The 20656-nt window shown below is 40.0% G+C and overlaps 1 protein-coding gene across 3 annotated transcripts in view; it reads left to right on the top strand.

The window, feature by feature from the left end:
- usp34 (ubiquitin specific peptidase 34) overlaps positions 1-20656 on the top strand; it is a 65514-nt gene that overhangs the window by 17996 nt on the left and 26862 nt on the right. For all 3 annotated transcript variants that reach the window (XM_088005731.1, XM_088005730.1, XM_088005725.1), the window contains 24 exons: positions 1974-2166; positions 2914-2975; positions 3095-3176; positions 3311-3403; positions 4102-4227; positions 4317-4446; positions 5680-5813; positions 6733-7454; positions 9038-9252; positions 9340-9455; positions 9754-9881; positions 10098-10187; positions 10445-10540; positions 11829-11911; positions 14293-14447; positions 15284-15397; positions 16487-16586; positions 17343-17505; positions 17628-17754; positions 18608-18758; positions 19487-19587; positions 19675-19890; positions 19971-20096; positions 20181-20303. In XM_088005731.1, the coding sequence (XP_087861857.1) occupies positions 1974-2166; positions 2914-2975; positions 3095-3176; positions 3311-3403; positions 4102-4227; positions 4317-4446; positions 5680-5813; positions 6733-7454; positions 9038-9252; positions 9340-9455; positions 9754-9881; positions 10098-10187; positions 10445-10540; positions 11829-11911; positions 14293-14447; positions 15284-15397; positions 16487-16586; positions 17343-17505; positions 17628-17754; positions 18608-18758; positions 19487-19587; positions 19675-19890; positions 19971-20096; positions 20181-20303 (3646 nt within the window). The remainder of the gene's footprint in view (positions 1-1973; positions 2167-2913; positions 2976-3094; positions 3177-3310; positions 3404-4101; positions 4228-4316; positions 4447-5679; positions 5814-6732; positions 7455-9037; positions 9253-9339; positions 9456-9753; positions 9882-10097; positions 10188-10444; positions 10541-11828; positions 11912-14292; positions 14448-15283; positions 15398-16486; positions 16587-17342; positions 17506-17627; positions 17755-18607; positions 18759-19486; positions 19588-19674; positions 19891-19970; positions 20097-20180; positions 20304-20656) is intronic.

Raw genomic sequence — 20656 nt, 5'->3', positions numbered from 1 at the left:
GCACTTTCACATGATTTTAAATATCAACCGGTTTGCTCTCTGCAACAGACTTGAGCTGTTTTACAAAATGAGCACTGAGCTTTAACAACCGTCGTTCCATCTGCGCCGTCTTTCTCTCTCAAATACCAGAGAGCCATAAGTTTGTTGCTAGGAAGAGTTTCTGTCACCACGGCAACAGTTGCTGGGCTTCCAGTTTTTTCTGGCAGGCCTGGTCATGTGACGCATACATACCTGCCTCTCCTGCATGTCACAGGGAAAATAATAAGACGAAAATGTTTTACTTGAGGAAGAGGAGGCACTTTTAGTGAAACGGAAACAAAATGTCCGTCCAACATGTGATTACCCTGCGACTGAGAGGGAGCGGCAAAAACTAGATGAATAAATGAAATGAGCATTTAGAGACGCTACATTTGTTAATGTGAGATTCATCGAAGCATGGGCCAGTTTCAAAGAGGTACAATTTTTTCTACTCTTTTTACGTTCTTCAATTTCTTTTAATAAAGGGAAAGAAAGTGTCAGAGTGACCACGGGGTTGTCGAGTATTTCCTCTCCCCAAACTGTCGTCATGCTCTGTAGGTACAGAGTGTCGCTAAAACACAAAATAACTATTACATTTACATTCTTGTCAGACTATTTATTTGGTTTTTGTGTCTATAATGTTGTCTTTATAGAGCAACACAAGTCTAACAAGTTCATTTATTTTTACAAGCTAATTAAGAGTTATTAAAGATAACTCTTTTATTAAAGAGTATTTTTTAAAGAGAACTTTTTATTAAAAGAGTTATCTTCAAAGGAGTGACAGATGGTGCGTTTTTATGCCATGTGTGATTTTGCTTTTCATGACCGTAGATATTTCTAAACGGCTAAATTTTTTGCTTGTCAGAGAGGAAGAAGTGTAGCAGCTTTTCAGCCAGCTGATTGGGACTGTGCAGCAACAGGTGGGGACGGGGCAGTCCAGAACAGAGTAAACTCTGTTCAGGGCTGCAGCTAACAATTATTTATTATTTTTATACAATATTAGAAAAGCACTAAGGGATCCAAATAAACAAATAGTTAAATTATTTTTTACATAAGAAAATTAAAAATCTTATTGCGTTTTTTTTAGTAAACGTTTAATTATTTGTAGCAAAGGATGAATCTGCAGCTAAAAAATACTTCAACATGTGAAAAGCTCACGGCTTTCTGGTGGTTTTGACATCAATCCAGTGTTTCTGGATTAGCTGATTAATAGATGGATTTTTTACAGTAATTTGATCCGGCTGAAGCAAAAAATGCCACTTGAAGAGTTTTGGGTAGAACATATTTACAGACGAATGTTTTTTTTATTTTTTTATTGTAAATTCAAAATGTTCATATTTTTTGTCCAGTTTTGGTCCATTGGTTCTCTTAGTGTTGTTCTTTCAGCAAACTGATTTTTTTTTTTTATCTGTATACTCCAGTTAATAATCAATCAATTACTGATTTAATTGATTATTTCAATAATCAGTTCATCACCACTAATCGATGAATCGTTTCAGCCGTGGTTCTTGGTCACTGTGTCTGACCGACACCTTAAAACGGACTTTAAACCATATAAATGGTGAACACATGAAATTTAAGCGGTTTTGAAACTGTAACTTTCTGCTTCATGTAATTTCTTTTTAATTTTGTTTGGTATATGAATATATGACTTTTATTGTTTTGTCGTTTTTGTTTTATTGTTTCCTGTTCGGTGACCTTGAGTGCTTTGAAAGGCGCCTTCAAATGAAATGTATTATTATTAAAACTTTGGTTTGTTTGAATGTCAGTTTATTAACTGACAGTTTATTCTGTGGTGTAACTAAGCCTAGAAGCCACTGCTGACCTTATGACCTTGAGGGCAGCCCGTACAACAAACCATCGTGTCTTTGTTGTCTGTACATAAACTTTCTCCTTTGTGCATTTTGGATTATCTACGTTGACGAGCAGGACTGAACGCTTTTTGCCGCCGGCAGGTACCTGTGTAAGCTATCCGACCAGGAGCTGCGCCAAAGCGCCGCCCGCAACATGGCCGACCTGATGTGGAGCACGGTGAAGGAGCCGCTGGACAGCGCGCTGTGCTTCGACAAGGAGAGCCTGGACCTCGCCTTCAAGTACTTCATGTCTCCCACTCTCACCATGCGGTTAGCCGGACTCAGCCAAATCACGGTGAGTCACGCGGCTAACGACAGAGAGACCCGACACACAGTCACATGCAGCGTCCGAGTCAGGAAGCCCACAAGCCTGACAAAGACACGATCCCTTCAAAAGACCGAAGTAAAAACACAAAAGGAGACACGGAGTAATTGATTTGCTTTGTACTTTATGGTAATTAATATTGGAGCCAGTAAAGTAAAGTCTACTGGCGTCATCCGCCATGACTGACAAATAGAAGAAAACCGAATATCTGATTGAAAAAATCATGACTTTTTCCACTGCAATATCATCTGTGGGCTTTTTTAAGTCAGTTATTTCTTAATATTGATTAGAAAAAGCACCATTTCCACTGGCAGATTATTTCACTTATGGGAAAATACATCTTCTTATAAGTGAAATAATCTATTTATGTTAAGAACCAACAATGATGGGGAAAGTTTAAATAGTTCTTAAATATATAATACAAAACAAGCTTATTTATTTTTTAGGGTTCAATCAACACAATTCAAAGGAAAGACGGAAAAAAAAAATGTTTAAATACACAAATTAAAGGCATTTTAGAAGCAAATATTTCAAACAGTTTTTTTGTTGGACTCAATGGTACACGTGTATTATAATGGAGTAACATTCTCTTATTTTTAAAAGTAATTTTCATTGATATGTAATGTGATGTAATGCAGCATATAGCTTGGTACAAAGCGATTCTGTCAGCATAAAGCTTTATTTGATGATCATCATCATGTCTGTGATTCTCCTCAGAACCAGCTCCACACATTTAACGACGTGTGCAACAACGAGTCGCTGGTGTCTGACACAGAAACGTAAGTCGGCCATAACACCTAAACTACCTGATCACAGGAAGAATCCATTCCTCCTCATCAACATTGTTTTTCTCTGGGTGGTTTTATTTTGTTCAGAAAGTCGTTCTTCATCTTTTCAGGTCCATAGCAAAGGAGCTAGCAGACTGGCTAATCCACAACAACGTGGTGGAGCACATATTCGGACCCAATTTGCACATTGAGGTCAGTCATATAAATTCAGCTCCTCCCATATGGAAACGGTTGTATGCTAATTCTGTTTCTATCCTTGGTGGGTTTTCTGCTCTCCTCTGGTTGCATTTTCCCCAGTGCTGCACATGTCTCCATTTGTTTTCCAGATCATTAAGCAGTGCCAAGTGATCCTGAACTTCTTGGCTGCGGAGGGCCGGCTCAGCACGCAGCATATAGACTGTATCTGGGCTGCAGCTCAGGTAGGAAGAAACAGATTCTCACATGACCGCTAACCTGCAGCTTTTAGTAACGCAGCAGTAGTGCTGTGTGGCTGTGGATTATTTAAATGTAATTTATTTTCACTTCGACTGAAGCTAATGAGTACGTGGCGCATTCTGCAGATTTTTCATGTATCCACTTAAGCTTTTTTTTATATAAAGCATTAAAAATATCTTAAAAATGCAAATAAACAAATAATTCAATAACTTTTTCTAAAAAGGAAAATAAAATTTGTATTGCCTAAAATGCAACAACATGGCAAAGAATGCATCTGCAACTAAAGACGTTTCTGCTTCACTAGCATCAATGCAGTGTAGGGCTAATCTGTTGATCAATGTTTCTTATTAATAACTGGAGATTAAAAGATGCTTAATAGGACATTAAACAGAATTTGAACCAGGTAAAACTAAAACTGCGACACTGGAGGATTTCTGTAAAGAACAAAGAAGGTTTTTCCATATAAAATGCAAAATCTTTCGATTTTTAATCTACAGTTTTGACCTAGTTACTTCTTTGAGTGTTTTTTTTTCTTTTTCAGCTACCATATTTTAGAGCCTGTATACTCCTGTTAACGATGAATTGATTCCCAATTTAGCTGATTATTATTTCAGCAATCAATCGTCATGATTAATCATTCACACTCAATCATATTTCACAGCTTTCTTTTTTGTGCTTTCAGTTGAAACACTGCAGCCGCTACATCCATGACCTTTTCCCGTCGTTAATAAAGAACCTGGACCCAGTGCCTCTCCGTCACGTCCTGAACCTGGTGTCGGGCCTGCATCCCAGCGCCCACACTGAGCAGGTACTCTACAGGCACAGATGCTCTCTGTAAGCTGCATCAAACTGCTTCAAAACTGTAAAATCCTGATGCGCTCCTGTCCCCCCACCCAGACGTTGTACCTGGCCTCCATGCTGATAAAGGCTCTGTGGAACAACGCTCTTGCAGCCAAGGCCCAGCTCTCCAAACAGAGCTCTTTTGCTTCGCTGCTGAACACCAACCTCCCCATGGGGAACAAGAAAGGTCAGTCTGGATCCTTGTCTTCAACCAGCGATGATTCATTGGAAAAATATTCTCCTCTATTTAACCTTTTACATTTTGCCACAAATTTCAATGCATCTTAATGAGATTTTATGTGGTGGACCAACACAAAGTTGGGCTTAATTGTGAGGTGAAAGTAAAGAGGTGCGTGTTTTTCTGAATTGTAGCTCAAACTTAAATCCAGCGTAGCCTCTTGTTGTCAGAACTGGCTTAATTATTGTTGTTTATTTATGTCAAAAGGGGCAATGCACACTACAAAGTATGCCACAGTTAGGCTGGTTTTCATCTGTAGCTAATGCAGTACATCACAGTGCAATAAAAACAAGTTATCAGGCTTCTTCCATCAAAAAATGAGAATAATTATGATTTTTTTTATCTTTTAAAAAAACATATTGGTTACATATTTAAACAGAACAAAGCACAGAAAACAAAAGTTTACCACAATCAGTACATAAAAAATGCAGGATGAATAAAATAATTGTTGTGTAATTTAATGTCTGTACAGATCCAGCTGTTGTTCGTTAGACTGAGTTCACACAGGAGGGAAATGTGACCTGCACCCACATTTTTCATGGCAGTTTGATCTTCTCACCCCCCAAAACGTCTGATCTGAGCCACTTCCTGATGTGGAACTAAATCGATCATTTTTATAGCTGTATTTCATCCAACCTTTACCTCAGTGACGTCAGACATTCATCATTATTCTGTGCCACAAGGAGCCAGATGTAGTAAATCAGGATGAAAACTAAGTACAATTATGAAATCATGAAAAAAAGTTTAGTTGTCATACTTTGAAGTAATGTGATGACAATAAAAGCTGTGATCACTATTTATTGCTGCTTTTTTAGGTAATTGTGTAGCTGTGACTGCATGGCACATGAATCATAAACCTAAAAACAAAAAACTGGAAAAAAAACATTTTTTAGGACAATATTCTCAGTAAAAAGTGTGAGGTATCACTAAAGTACACAAAGTAACTGCTTCTAATTATATTTTCAATTTAATATTATTTTTGAACAAACAATTCTGACAATACAGACCATTTTGAGAATATGATTTGAATCTGATAGGAGTATAAAATCACGCATATGAACACAATAATCTTAACATGCTGTAAAAAGCGAGGATGGTCATAGCTGACCTTCACAAGTTTGATCAAACCCAGTTTGTTTTTAAAGAGTTTTTTATTATTTAAGTTGTTTTCTGTGTTTCCAGGCTCTCCGGCTGCCAGTCCGGACAGCAGCGATAACAGCGACACGCAGCACAGCGGCGGCAGCGACATGGAGATGGACGATCAGATGATGGTGCCCAGCAACAAGAGGAGCCAGCAGCGGCTCTCAGATACCGAGGTCGGCTTCCAAACATGCGGCATTAACAATTATTTTAGTAATTGGTTATTCTGGCGATTAATCAGATAGAAAATTAGCACATTCTGCAGATTTTTCATTCAACCAACTTAATAATAGGAATACATTAAAAGATTCAAATAAGCAAAGAATTAAATTCCACTTTTGATTGAGAAAATAATCATTCTATTGCCTAAAATGCAATAACAGCTTCCTTTATTTATGCTTGATAATTTGCAGCAAATTGTAACAAATACTTCTAACATCAACATGTTTGATTGAATATCAATACAGTGAATGGTTAATCTTTTTTTTTTGTTTGTTTTGATTTGCTTAATAGGAGATTATTTGAACCAGATGAAGCTAAAAAATGCAAAAATGTTTATATTTTGTGTACAATTTTGGTTTAATTAGTATTTTTGAGTCTGTATGCTCCAGTTAGACCTCACCATAAAATATTTTGCTTGACGATAAATTGTCCCAAAATTATTGCAATAAATAATAAAAGATTTTTTGAAATTGTAATATATTGATAGTGGAATAATAATGCATGTTTAGAGAATAGTTTGTGTTCTCACAAACTATTATTGTTGTTTATATTTTAAATAACAGCAATAAACAATAAATAAAACAGAAATAAAAACACACACAACAGAAATCATAAGTAAAATGAATTGTGAAGATTCTGTAAAACGAAGTGTCTGTAAAAAGAAGAAAATCCGAATGGAAATTATTGATCTCATTTTAATTTTAACAATTATTGATTAATCACCCTGTTAACAATCTCTAAATTAGTTAGCGACTATTTGAATGATCGATTCATCACGATTAATCGTTTCAGTCCTAAATTTAACCCTTTCACTGAGCCAGAAAAGCTCTGAGTCGTTTCCATAGCAACGGGCTGTTTCTGTCGTTTGTCCAGGAGTCGATGCAGGGAAGCTCCGACGAGACGGCCAACAGCGTGGAGGAGGGCAGCAGCGGCCCCGGCAGCAGCAGCGGGCGCAGCGAGGCCTCCAGCAACGAGGCCGCCTCCAGCCGCGCCAGCCAATCAGCCGGCAGCCCCGGCAGCGAGCTGCACTCTGACGACATGGCCGACAGCGAGGCCCTGAAGGAGGAGGAGGAGGAGGACGAGGAGGAGGATGAGGAGGAGGACGAGGACGACGACGAGGAAGACGACGACGAAGGGAACGCGTCCAACGCCGAGGACGGGCAGCAGAAGGAGGGGCACACCGAGACGAGGAAGAGGAAGGCCGGGGAGGCGCTCGGCGAGGGGTCGGCTCACGGCGTGGGCCCCATCGGTTCAGGGGGAGGAGCCAAAACCAAAGTCCTCCAGTTCAGCCCGGAGACGTCCGCTGTCATGGTAACGGCGGCGTCGACTTCTTTAGAGGGCCGGTTGCGGCTGCTGGATGCTTGCTCTTCGTCGTCATCGGTGCGGGCCGAGGCGATGGAGCCCCAGCAGCAGCCGGAGGACATCAGCCCGTCTCAGATGGGCCAGGGGCCCCAGGAGCCGCCCTGCCTGCCCAGGCCGGGGGACTTCCTGGGAGAGGCCATGAGCAGCGAGCTGTTCAACTGCCGCCGGTTCATCGGCCCGCAGCACCACCACCACCACCACCACCATCATCATCATCACCACCACCACGAAGGGTAAGAGTTTCTGGTTCTTAGTCAAAACTCCAAATAAATTAAAGTTTACTCTAAACTTGCTTTATCATTCCATTAACATATTATGGTCTCAAAAACAATATTATCATTTATCGCAAAACTTTTGGGACAATTTAATCATCGGGCTAAATTTGCTTCTTATTCTAAACTGAGCTTCAGGGTTTATTTGTATTTTTTAAATTATTGATATTAATAATTTTCTCATATGGACTTATTTGTGTATTTAATAAAGTTGTTGATGATGATGATGCCGAGTGCTTAAAGTCCTTGAAAATGCTTCAATCTCAGTTTAAAAGAGCTTCAATTATTTATAAAATCTTTGAAAGTGCTTGATATTCAATCTGCACAGTTTTGTAATAAAGTTTAATCTAATGTTTGGTTAAAAACCAAAATTTGGAAAACATTATTTTAGGGCTGGTATTGATACTTTTTTTGTTTTAAATATCCGAAATACTACCAAACTGATGGTGTGACCCGTCCTCCTTCATCAACGGTTTTCACTCCACGCCGTTGTTTTTGTTTTTATTTTTCAGCAGTTGTGAGGCTCAGTAGTAAAACCTGAAACTTCTGCTGCACCGGTTACTCCAGTGGCTGTTGCTAGGCAACCAAGGAGTGTTGTTGGAGTTCAGTTGAAGCCTCATGTTTTCATAATAAAAAGACACACAGCTTTTCCCACTGTCTGAAGTTTTGCTAAATGCCAGAAAACTTGTCAAAAGCGTATTTTAAATATTTTTTTTAAACTTTCTTCATAGGGCTGGGCGATATGGACTTGGTACTTATCACTTTTATATCGTGATAAAACTATTTTAATACTTTTTTATACACTGCTCTTGGAAAAAAGGCTCATTTGTAATACGTTTCTCTGCAACACCAGCCACATAAAAAAGTCAGATTTGTATCACTGAGCTATTTTATTTATTTATTGACATTTATTGATACTTTCATTGAACAAGCAGTGGATAAAATCCCAACAGTACAGACAGTTTTAGGGGTTTTAAACATTAACTGAATGTTTTTTAGTGACGACAATAATAAATCAAATTTCTTCATCACTATAAATGATGAACAATATAAATGCTAATTTCTGGATTGTTTAAATGAAATGAGTATTATTCCTTATGGCTCAAAAACTTATTGATCTGTGTAATTTAAATAAAAGTTGTCTTATATTTATGATTTAAAGCACTTTGAGCTGCCGCTTTGCTGAATTGTGGTATAAAAATAAAATTTAATTGATTTTCATGTGTTAGATAAATTAGTGCTTTGCTTCTCGACCAGTCAGGTGATGGGATGTTATATTTTAGGTTTCCTTGCCCCTGTTGTAGTATGTACAATATTATCACATTTAATATTAATAACAGAAATGTCTATAGTGAATTGAAACTGTCTTCTTTTGGTCATTTTTGTTTTTGTGCTGGAAAAGTTTGAAAAATTACTTTGGAAATTCTTAAGTTTTGCTGCTTCCCATTATAACTGAGTTATTTTAAGATTCCCTCTTTCTTGTAATTTCCCTTTGGGATCAATAAAGCATGACTGATTGATTGATTGATTGATTCTTCCTCCAGTCCCATGGTGGAGGACATGCTGAGTGCTGATGACGTCAGCTGCAGCAGCTCCCAGGTCAGCGCCAAGTCAGAGAAAAACATGGCCGACTTTGACGGCGAGGAGTCGGGCTGCGAGGAGGAGCTGGTCCAGATTAACTCCCACGCTGAGCTCAGCTCCCACCTGCAGCAGCACCTCCCCAACCTGGCCTCCATCTACCATGAGCACCTGGTGCAAGGTGAGGGAGGCCTGCTGAACGAAACGGCTTATCCGGCTGCAAACCCGCCGGATTTAAAGGTTCGGTTCCCTCTGTGTGATCCTGCAGGTCCATCTGTTCATAAACACCAGTACTCCAGCCACGCCATGACCGACATCAACCTCGATAATGTCTGTAAGAAGGGGAATACGCTGCTCTGGGACTTGGTGCAAGACGAAGACGCGGTACGTATTTTCACTTTTCTCAGAAACGGAGCAGGATTGACATTCTGAGATTGAAAAAAAACGTTACCATGAATTTGTTCTGGTAGGGCTTTAGCTGGTTTTTAACCTTAAAGATCCAGATCAAGAGATATTTGATCCAATAAGATTTTACTGATTGAAACTGGGATTAGTCCCCTGAACAGAATTACAAGATCATGCTGCTTAAATGCCACATCTGGGTCGTTGAGAGGAAACAGCCTGCAGCTTGTTGGTTTTGAGGAATTGTTGGGTTGTTCTGATTTTCTTCACATCTGTTCAGATTCATCTCTCTGAGGGTCTGATTAACGAAGCGGAGAAGCTGCTGTGTTCTCTGGTCTGCTGGTTCACCGACAGACAGATCCGAATGCGCTTCATCGAGGGTTGCCTTGACAACTTGGCCCATCATCGGTAAGCACGACTCAAACTCACGTGTAATGCAATGCTTCTTTTTTCCCCCCAATAAACATAATGAAACTTGTGCTTTTAAATTAGACATCAGTAATTTAGCTGTTTCTGTCTTTAGCACTTGGGTAAAACAAAACGCATTCCCCTGAACTCTTCCAAAGTTTATTCACTGCTTGTCCCCGGTGGGTTATTTAACTCCATCTTCTTCATTCCTCTCAGGTCCGTCGTGGTTTCCTTGCGCTTACTTCCTAAACTTTTTGGCACTTTCCAGCAGTTTGGCTCCAGTTACGACACCCACTGGATTACTATGTAAGCAGCAGAGCCTTTATTCAGGCGCCATGGCAACACAGCAGCACAATAATAAGCTTTTTTTTTTCTTAGCACATGTTGTTTGGTTTAACCAACTTCTGTTTGCTTTTTTCATCAAAGTCCAGCAAAGATTAAATAAAATATGCAGCTACTTTACTGTTTTGCAAATCGACTCATCTTTTGAGAAGATTAGAGACGTAAACATCTTCAGTCTTCCTGCCTGCAGCCTGGGCTGATCTGGTTGTTGTTTGTGTTAGGTGGGCTGAGAAGGAGCTGCACATGATGAAGCTGTTCTTCGACAACCTGCAACACTACATCCAAGAAGTCAGAGAACACCGACACAAGTTTGCTCTGTGAGTCTGCCGGGGGTGATTCCCCCAAACCGGACCGGCTTTGATCAGCAAAAAACAGCTCTTTGTTTTCAGGAGTTCCTCTTAACTTTTACTCAAACTTTAGAGGGTTTTACATTTAGGTAAGAAAAACTGGTTTTATCCAGAACAGCCCAGAATCAGCTTTGATTTCATACATATTTGAAGTTAATTTACCATTTATTATTTTAATTTTGTTGTTGAAATAGATTCACCGGCATTGGTGACTGGAACTGGACAATATTCAGGGCCCGTATTCACAAACATGATGTCCGTGCATCCTTAAAAAAAAGCCTTTGAAAAAAGGCTTTTTGTAGCGACGCCGTTAAACAAAACTTTGAGTTATGCACAGACATCTTCAGTGCATTTTGTGGTTTGAGGAGTTTACAGCTACTGGCACCTAGCTGCTAATATACCCTGGCTAACAAGCAAGAATCTTAGTTATGGAAGCCTTTCTAGCTAGCTAGCAAGCAAGGATAAAGCTAGCTATTGTTTTTACGCCCATAATGTGTAATTTATTTTATTTATTTGCAGTTTTCTTTTCTACACATCTGTAGCGATACTGGTCTTAAATTCCATTCCAAATGGTCATAAAAGGATCTTAAAAAGTCTTAAATTTGAATTTATTTATTTCAAACAGGGTAAAAAAAACAAGGACAAGCAAGTAGGACAGAGAAAAACATGTACATACACAACCAAAAACAAAATAATTTGTTTACTATATTTCCTATAATAACACACACACACCAAAAAAAAGCAACAACAAAAAAAAACAAATACACCCCCAGTAATTAGTTGGTAGAAATTCACCAATCATTGAATCTAATCTGGATTAAGAAAATGTCGTGATGGTGAAACTTAAAAAAAATTGAATTAATTGCCACACAGCATGAACATGTTTAATTGCACCTTATTTACATCATTATTTTGGTCCTCCTCTTTGCACCTAGCATTGTCACATTATGGGTTTTCTTAATTCCTAAAATGCTCTGTGAGTAACTTCTATCTTACCGAAGTAATATTCTAAGAATGTGACGACGACGTCACTTTTCGTCTCTGGGGATTCTTTGAGAATATGGATCCAGATCTTTTTCCAGCTCATGAACACAAAACAGGATGAAGCTTTTAAAAAGAAACCATGTTTTTATTTTTATCTGCAGCCCCTTAAAGCTGCAAAACTCTGTAGTTATGCTAGCCTCAGATGTTGAAGTTTATTTAATTAAGTTTCCTGATGGTAACACAAATTGCTCCTCTTCTTCTTGTGCTGTTGCAGGTACAGCCACAGTGCAGAGGTGCAGGTCCGCCTGCAGTTCCTCACCTGCGTCTTCTCAACGCTGGGATCACCAGACCACTTCAGTAAGGCTTTTGTTTTTGTTTTGATTAGACTCGGCATTCATTTTCCTGCAGTAAAAGTTTGGTTTTTTTTAGCTGTAGGCTCAGAATGGGAACATTGTAAAATGAAGGGCTTGTAGGATTTTTGGTTTTGTTGTTTTGAAAGCAATAATCATGTTAGATAGATCATAAGTCTGTTTTTAGTTTCTCATCATAATCCAGTAAGACAGGAAAAGTATTGGAATTAATTTAATTGTTCTTTTTTTTTTCACTTAAAACAAAAAGTTTCTAACTATGATCCTGTCTCAATGGGACTTTATATGATTAGACCATTAAGAAGATGTGCATAACTGTGAATTGGAAGTTAAAAATGCATTATTTTTTAATTTTTTTCTCTACAAATAAAAGTATGGAACACATTTCTATTCACCGCTCTCAGTCAAGTTCTTATAGAAACATCTTTACTGCATTCTGAGTCTCTTGGAAAATGTCGCTGACAGCATGTAGGTTTATCTGTTCAGAAAAGATGAACCTCAGACGAACAGGATGAAGATCATCTGTAAATTGCATTTTTGAATCCTTGCCACAGATTCTCAGCTAGATTTCAGTCCAGACTTTGACACCGAAATATGTTTTGATCTAAACCACTGATTGGGAGCTCTAGCTCTACGTTTAGAGTCGTCTTCCTGATGGGAAGCGAATTTCTCCCCAAGTTCCTAATCTTTGTCCTGGATGTTACATTTTGGTCGTCTTTGCCCAAATTATCGTCCTCCACGTTTGCCGTTTCCACTAGATGACTTGTGGCAAACCCCAAACAGGAGCCTTCCTTCCCACAATGCATTTCACACTACTTTGTGTTAATGCAGAACACAAAATCCACAAAATAAACGTTATAAGTTTGTGGTTTTGAAGTCGGAAAATGCGATAAACTTGAATGAATGCTTTTGCAGGACCCTGTGAGGCCTGGTCTTTGAACATAACTGAGATGTTTTAGCATTTAATTGTTAATTGAAATGTGCCAAGTCAGCATTTTGATAGGAAAATATGTCAAATGGTTTCTCCAGCGTTTTATGTTGTCATTAGTGGGTCTCAAGGAAAAGCTGATTTTATTGTAGCTTCACAATAGGATCCTGAATGTGCATCTGGTTTTCCTGAATCTTTGGGCAAACAATGGCACAACACTTATGCTGCTCCGCTGAGAACAATGCTCCGCTTGTCTGGGTGCGTATGTGTGGGAGAGAGGCTGATTTAGCATTTAGGATTTAAAAGAAACATTGTTTTCCTTTTCTGCTGTGCAGTCTGCAGAAACCTCGACTTGGACATGAATATTTTATATAAACAAACCGCTGGCTGCTGGTTTCCACTGACTGCAGCACAAAACTACTTTCAGAAAGACAGATGTTGGTTTGGGGAGTCTTTTCAGTCTCTCCTGGCATTTAAATCTTAAAATTAATTTGTGTCTATATTGTATATTATCACACTCTGATCCAGTTTTGTTATGGTGCGTTCACACCGAACGCATTTTGAGCATCTAAAACGTGTCTGACGATTCAAGTTTGATGCGTCTGCACTTTGAAGTCAGACTCCTTGTCATACGTGTTCTTCAAACTCTTCCACCATCTTCTGAATGTTTTATCTAGACCAGGGGTCACCAACTCCAGTCCTCGAGGGCCACCATCCTGTAACTTTTAGATGCGTCTCTGCTCAAACACACCTGGATCAAATAAACTGCTCGTTTCCAGCCTGTTGCAGAGAGGAATGAATGCTGGGGAGGGAATTCAGACATTTTGGAGCAGAGGTGAATCTAAAAGTTGCAGGATGGTAGCCCTGGAGGACTGGAGTTGGTGACTCCTGATCTAAATAAATACGTTCATTTTTTCTGGATGGATTTGGAAAGCTCAAATGCAGGGAAACATTTTCAAATAAGTTATAACTTACTCGACATTCCACTGATCCTCTTCCAAGCAAGATCCTTTCTATTCTGTCTGTGTAGTCGAAACTCTTGTAGATTATTATACGAGAGCAAGCAGCGACAATTAGTTTATCCTCCATAGTTTTTTATTTTTCTGAGAATATATTGGAAAATGCACCACTACGTGCTGGTTGACGCTCCACATTGAGCCGTTAAAGTTCAGATTTTCAACTCCAGCGCTGGACGTGCTTGAAACGCTCAAAACACTAAACGCTCCAAATCGCGTAGCGCTTGATGCGTGAAATATTCCACCACTCCACACAGACTCTGAATGAAAACCAGATGCGCTGAAGTGTTACTAAGGATTTCCCTCAACTGTTTTATTGTTGACCAAACAGAAATCGCTCCATGGTCTTCCCAGCATGCAGAACTGTTTGAATTGCCTTCATGCAACAGTGAAAAAGATGAAGGTTTTTGTGTCCGTCTCTTTCAGGACTGAGTCTGGAACAGGTGGACATCCTGTGGCACTGTCTGGTAGAAGACGCTGAATGCTACGATGATGCGCTGCACTGGTTCCTCAATCAGGTTCGCAGCAAGGACCAGCACGCCATGGGCATGGAGACGTACAAGCACCTTTTTCTGGAGAAGGTGCGCATGTCGCATCGAGGCTGAAGAGCAAACAAAATGTCTGATATTTTCTGTTAAACTGGGGAGGTTTAGTTGTTGATGGCTTTGGTGTGTTTTGTGTAACGGCTTGAACAATTAATCGTGACGAATCGATTACTGAAATAATTGTCAACTGGTTTACTAATTAAGTATACAAACTCAAAAACGGCAATTTGCTGAATGAACAAAACACTTAATTGCAGTAATTGAGCCCAAACTATACAGAATGTTTTTATACTTTTTGCATTTTAAGATAAAAAAATCTATTGCTATTTGAGGCTTAGCTAAAACTTGTGAACAAGCTGCTAAATGTGTGAATAGCGGAGAAACAATTCACCGTTTCCGGAAAAACATTTATCTGCTGTCATCATTGGCCACGCTAACTAGCCTTAGCATTCACAATAGGTATTGTAGCTGATAAAAAGGGGGGGGATGCAGGGTTTGAGCAGGGCGCACACGGGCATGATTGACAGCGCTATGGCCCTCCTCCTGGCTCTGATTGGTTGTTTCTAGTTAGCACTGGGAAAAGACAGAGGAAGTCGTATTTTCCCCCCGCGTCATGCTGTCACGAGTTTCAACAGATGTGTGGAAAAATGTTTGTGTTTTTAAAATAAAAGTTGCGCGCTGCCTCTTTAAGCCCTTATTGAAACATTGCAGGTTTTGGATAAGAGCTGGAATAAAATGAATTGGTGACAGCAGATACTTCCAGCCCTAAATGTTCTCAGCTGGATGGATTTTATGGCGCGCTGGAGCGGAAAGCCGCCCCGCTCCATGGGGACGGCAGCTGTTTGTTAATCTGCGCTGATGTTTGTCTCCAGATGCCTCAGCTGAAACCAGAAACCATCAGCATGACCGGCCTCAACCTCTTCCAGCACCTCTGCAACCTGGCTCGCCTCGCCACCAGCACCCTGGACAACGCCTCCAGCTGCGAGGTGAACCTGTTCATTTGTGTATCTAAGGGTCTGACATAGTAGGGACTGGGGTCCACACCAAACATTACAATTGAAATCCTTTACAAAAATGACATAATCCTTCAGACATAATGAAAATTACACACAAAATTGAAATCAACTGCTTCGATGAGTTACAAGAAGACCCAACAAAATACCACTCAGAACTTTTCAACCGTACCAGAATTAAATTAAAAACGAAGATAAAGCACTCTCAGCTGTATTTGGAGTTGAGATTACTCCAAACCCATTTATGCAGCTTTTTGGGGTTCCTCCTGAGGGGTTGGGTTTACCTGCTGGAGGTGGAAAGGTGATTGCTCTGCTCACCTGGTTCGTCCTAAATGTAAGGATGCTGCTCCACCCACAGAGTGAAGCTGGATAAAAGACGCACTGCATAACTTAAAACTAGAGAAAATCAAGTATGTGATGAGAGGCTCTGAAAATGGATTTCATAAAACCTGGAAATACTTTGACTTTTTTCCATGAACCACCAACAACCATTAACATTTTTTCCATGTTCTCATAAATCTTGAAATTGGTGTTTTTATGATCTTAATTAAATTTTTTTGTTGCATATCTTCTAGGTGACAGTTTTTACAGGGCTTTGTTGGGTGTGTTTTTTTCTTTTCTTCTTCTTTGTTTTAATTGTGTATTTTTTTGTTTTTACTAAAAACAAAGACAAATACAACAAACGATATCAAACTTTGAATATAAATTTAAACATTTCCATCAAGTTGATACTAAATCTCTCTCCATTATAAAGGTTTTTACGATATGTTTTTTAATTTACATGATCAGCCATCAATGTAATTTCAGAAGGCAACATATTCCAAAAGGGCATTTCTCTGTACACAGCGTTGGTTCAGTGTAAAAGCAATGACAGAAATTCGTCTAGTATTAAAAGCATGTCTACATTACGTTGGCAACAAGTGTGAGAAAACGGTTTATGCGAAGCCCAGATTTTATTAAAGGAGAAAAGAAGGCAGTGTTGTTCTTTCCTCCCTCCTCTCTGACCCTGAACGCACCGCTGCGTCCCTGATGGAGCCAATCGCCTGCTGTGTTTGTTTCCAGCTGTGTGGGATGGACCAGCTGTGGGGAATCGCTCTGAGAGCTCAGTCTGCTGACATCTCCCGCGCCGCCATCCAGTACATCAACTCCTACTACATCAACGGTCAGTCAGTTTTAACAGAGATCTGGTACAAGCTCACCTGAAATGCAGATGTCTGTGAGTCGGCTGTGTTCATTCGCAGGCCTCTCAACCATAAAGATTAAATGAATTGGGACAAAATGACAACTCTTAAATTAAATCCTACTTACAGAAATGTTAGATGCAGCAACAAATTATCATCTTTTCCAACCTCTCTGGCAGCTTTTTATTATTTTTATTGTATGTCATTTATCATAATGAATTTCCCACAATAAGCTCCAGGTAATGATGTTTAAACCCCCTGAAATGGTTTGATCTACCATTTTCTCCACCTTTTGTTTAATGAAAGGATCAATAAATGTCAATAAATTTTAAAATACAGCTGCATTGTGCAATTTAGTGATACAAATCACACTAGTTTCTGTGACTGGTGTCCTAAAGAAGCACATTACAAATGGAAATGCTTTTTTATTTTTTAAAGTGCATTATTTTTGTTTGCTGAGTTTAGACAAAAATATTCAGTTTTCTTCAATCAAGCCCAAAATAATGAGAAAACTGGATGCATTTTATTTAACAAACACTTAAAAAAATCATTATTTGAACTTTTGACTGCAATCCCCTTCCTACAAAAAAAAAAAAAATCAACATTTTGGGTGATTTTAGTTTTTTAAAATGTTTTTTGTTAACCCATTATTTTGGTACACATGGTGCAAAGTCTGGACATCTTTAATCGATCCCTCTAATTGGGTTTTGAAAATTTTAAATTTTATGTGTTTGCAGCTGGTAAGACGGGCCTGGAGAAGGAGCAGGAGTTCATCAGGAAGTGCATGGAGAGCCTCCTGATGGCCTCAGCCAACATGGAGAAGGACGGTCACTCCAGCCTGACCAGCATCGAGCGGGGGCTGCTCATGCTCAAAACGCACCTGGAGGCCTTCCGACGCAGGTACACACACACACACACACACACACACACACACACACACACACACACACACACACACACACACACACACAGAAAGCTGGCTTTATTTATGATGATGTTATTGTGTGTCCTGTCTGCGGCAGGTTTGCGTATCACCTTCGGCAGTGGCAGATCGAGGGGACGGGAATCAGCAGCCATCTGAAAGCTCTGAGTGACAAACAGTCTCTGCCTCTCAGGATCGTCTGTCAGCCTGCTGGCCTTCCTGACAAGGTGAGTCTCTGCACAGCCAGTCGGCTCCTAGAAACGTTCTTGGCATTCTGTCACATTCAGATGAATTTAAATTACTGGAATAGACCTGCACAAAGTGATATGTTGGAGTAAAGTGGATAGAAATAATGCTGATGTTCTGGTTAAGTCAGAATTTTAACTTAAACATTAGCTGTGTTTCCATTGATTATTGCACAAATTGGAATTATGAAAATATTTTTGCTCAATAGAAGCATGCCAATTTAAAAAAACTCACATTTTTCTGTAGAAAGGTGATTTTTTTTTTAATGGGATGTATCAGAATTTGTGTATTTCACAATGGAAACACTTTTATCACATCATAATCCACAACCAGATGTTGCTACTGCTGGAAAATATGAAGAAGACGACAGGAAGTGGTGGGAAGAGGATGTTTTTTAATGACTTGTCAAGTGAACAAACTTATTCATGTGATTTCTTTAATTACTTTTCCTCTTTAATGCAATTGTGACATTATGCATTTCCCCCCTACATTAGTGGAATATTGACAAAGTCTTGTGCACATTTATAATAAAAATGCAGGTATTGTTTCTCATAAACATAATTTTAAGCTTTATTTTCCATAAGCAAACACTTTTAATTTGTTGATTGACTTAAGACTCACTGTTACATGTATAAGCATATTTCCACCACAGCTTATAACTGTTTATGTGAGAAGCAGCCATATTGAAAAGCATAGTTCACAGTTTAAATCATAACTGGGTGTAGTTGGAGCTGCTCTCAGTTTCCCAGTGGGAAATCTGACTTCAGACGGTGTTCACCATCTTCTCTTACATTAGATGGCCGAGACTCAGCTGTTTTTGTTGTTGTTTTACAGATGACCATTGAGATGTATCCCAGTGATCAGGTTGCTGACCTGCGGGCTGAGGTGACCCACTGGTACGAGAACCTGCAGAAGGAGCAGATGAACCAGCAGGCGCAGCTGCAGGAGTTCGGTCAGAGCAGCCAGCAGCAGGGCGACTTCCCAGGTCGACTAACCTTTTACTGTGCTTATTCAACTCTTAAGGAGGAAGAACGAGATTCACATTTTGCACATTTTTATACTTTCATTTAGATCGCTACTGCATCTAAAAACAGCCCACACATCCGGTTTTTTTTTGTACAAGTTTAATATATTTTGGTGTCTACAAAATGAACGGTTTCAAAAACCTCCCACTTGTTGAGTCGCAATCAACAGGCACTGCAGTGTTACCTAGCAACCCAAGCCGAGCCCTGCCCTGTTACCTAGCAACCCGTTTGGTCAGCTGGTTTTACCGCTGTATTTGCTGTACAATGGCTGTTGGAAAAGACAAGTTTTGTTTTGTTGTTGACAACACTTTGCAGGAGGTTCCACTTGTGCTTTTCAAAGATGTACGGTTGTGTAATTGTGGATCTATTTGCAGCCATTTGCACGGAAAAGTGTAACCATATTCAATCCAAATGAACAATACTTTGTTTCGAAAGGGAAATTAAATAATGTTGACACAAACTGTGAGATGGGGTCGTGGCCAACAGCTGCTTATTTGGATTTAAAGTGACAAGATGCATTAAAAGGCTCATTCTGGAAGGAACTTTAAAATCTCATTACACTTTACAAAAAATGTAATGCTCATGTTCCGATTGGCCCATGTATCTACTCTAACCTGTTCAAGGTGGCTGTTAGGCTGCTGCCAGTGTCCCAGCAGCGTGTGTTTTACACCTGTTGTGTGCCCTGCAGGTGGTTTGATGGGACCAGTTCGAATGATCTCCTCCGGCCACGAACTCACTACAGATTACGACGAAAAGACTCTGCATGAGCTGGGATTTAAAGACATGCAGGTGACTCGTCACAACGGTTTACAGAAAAAACGCTCCCGATTCCAGGTGACCCGTTGCTACGTCATGCCTGTGTGTGTCCGTCCGCAGATGGTGTTTGTCTCTCTGGGAGCGCCACGGAGGGAGAGGAAGGGGGAGGGCGTCCAGCTGCCGGCCTCCTGTCTGCCTCCGCCGCAGAAGGAGCACATCCCCATGCTGCTGCTCCTCCAGGAGCCACACCTCACCACCCTGTTCGACCTGCTGGAGATGCTGGCCTGTTTCAAACCTCCCAGTCCAAACGCAGAGAAGCTGCAGGAGAGCCCAGAGGTGCTGCAGCTGTCCTTCCCCTCTCCGTTTATTACATTTAGTGCTTTTCTAGCCTGTAAACCTGTGTGTGTTTAATCCAGAGCGCACGCTGCGAGGAGCTCCACCTCCACGCAGAGAATCTGTCCCGTCGGGTTTGGGAGCTGCTCATGCTCCTCCCTACGTGTCCCAAGATGCTGCAGGCCTTCCAGAACATCTCAGACGAGGCGGTTAGTCACAACAATGAACAGATCGTTCCCGTGAGTCAGTTCCAGACAAAACACTAAAACTCACTCTTTCTGAATGTTCTGCAGAGCGGGGAGGGCCTTTGTTGGAAGGAGCTGTTGAGGATTAAAAGTCCCCACAAGCTGCTGTACGCGCTGGAGATCATCGAGGCGCTGGGAAAACCCAACAGACGCATCCACAGAGAGTCGACTGTAAGAGAAGCACAACCCACATTTCAAACCTGGTTTCTGGTGTGTTTTTCTTCCTACGCTGCAAGTATTTTGGGTCAAGTTTCTAAAGTAAATATCTAATTACACTTGAAATAAGATAAAACTGACAGAGTAATATTTCAGCAAGATATCAGAGGTTGTTTTAAGTCAATAATTCCTTAAAATTGGGAAATAATTACGTGCACATCGGCAGATTATTTGCTTTATGAGGGAAATAATCTTTCAATGGAACAAGTACTTTTTAAATACTATTAAAGATTTACTTACTTAAAACAAGCTCAAAAGGTTACTTGTTGGTTAGTTTAGTCTTATTTCAAGTGTATTAAGATATTTGC

The sequence above is a fragment of the Poecilia mexicana genome, unplaced genomic scaffold (genome assembly GCF_051168715.1).
Source record: "Poecilia mexicana isolate PSO_F unplaced genomic scaffold, ASM5116871v1 scaffold_1, whole genome shotgun sequence".
NCBI classification, from domain to species: Eukaryota; Metazoa; Chordata; class Actinopteri; order Cyprinodontiformes; family Poeciliidae; genus Poecilia; species Poecilia mexicana.
Note: the sequence above shows the minus strand (reverse complement) of the source record. Positions and strands in the feature narration are given on the sequence as shown.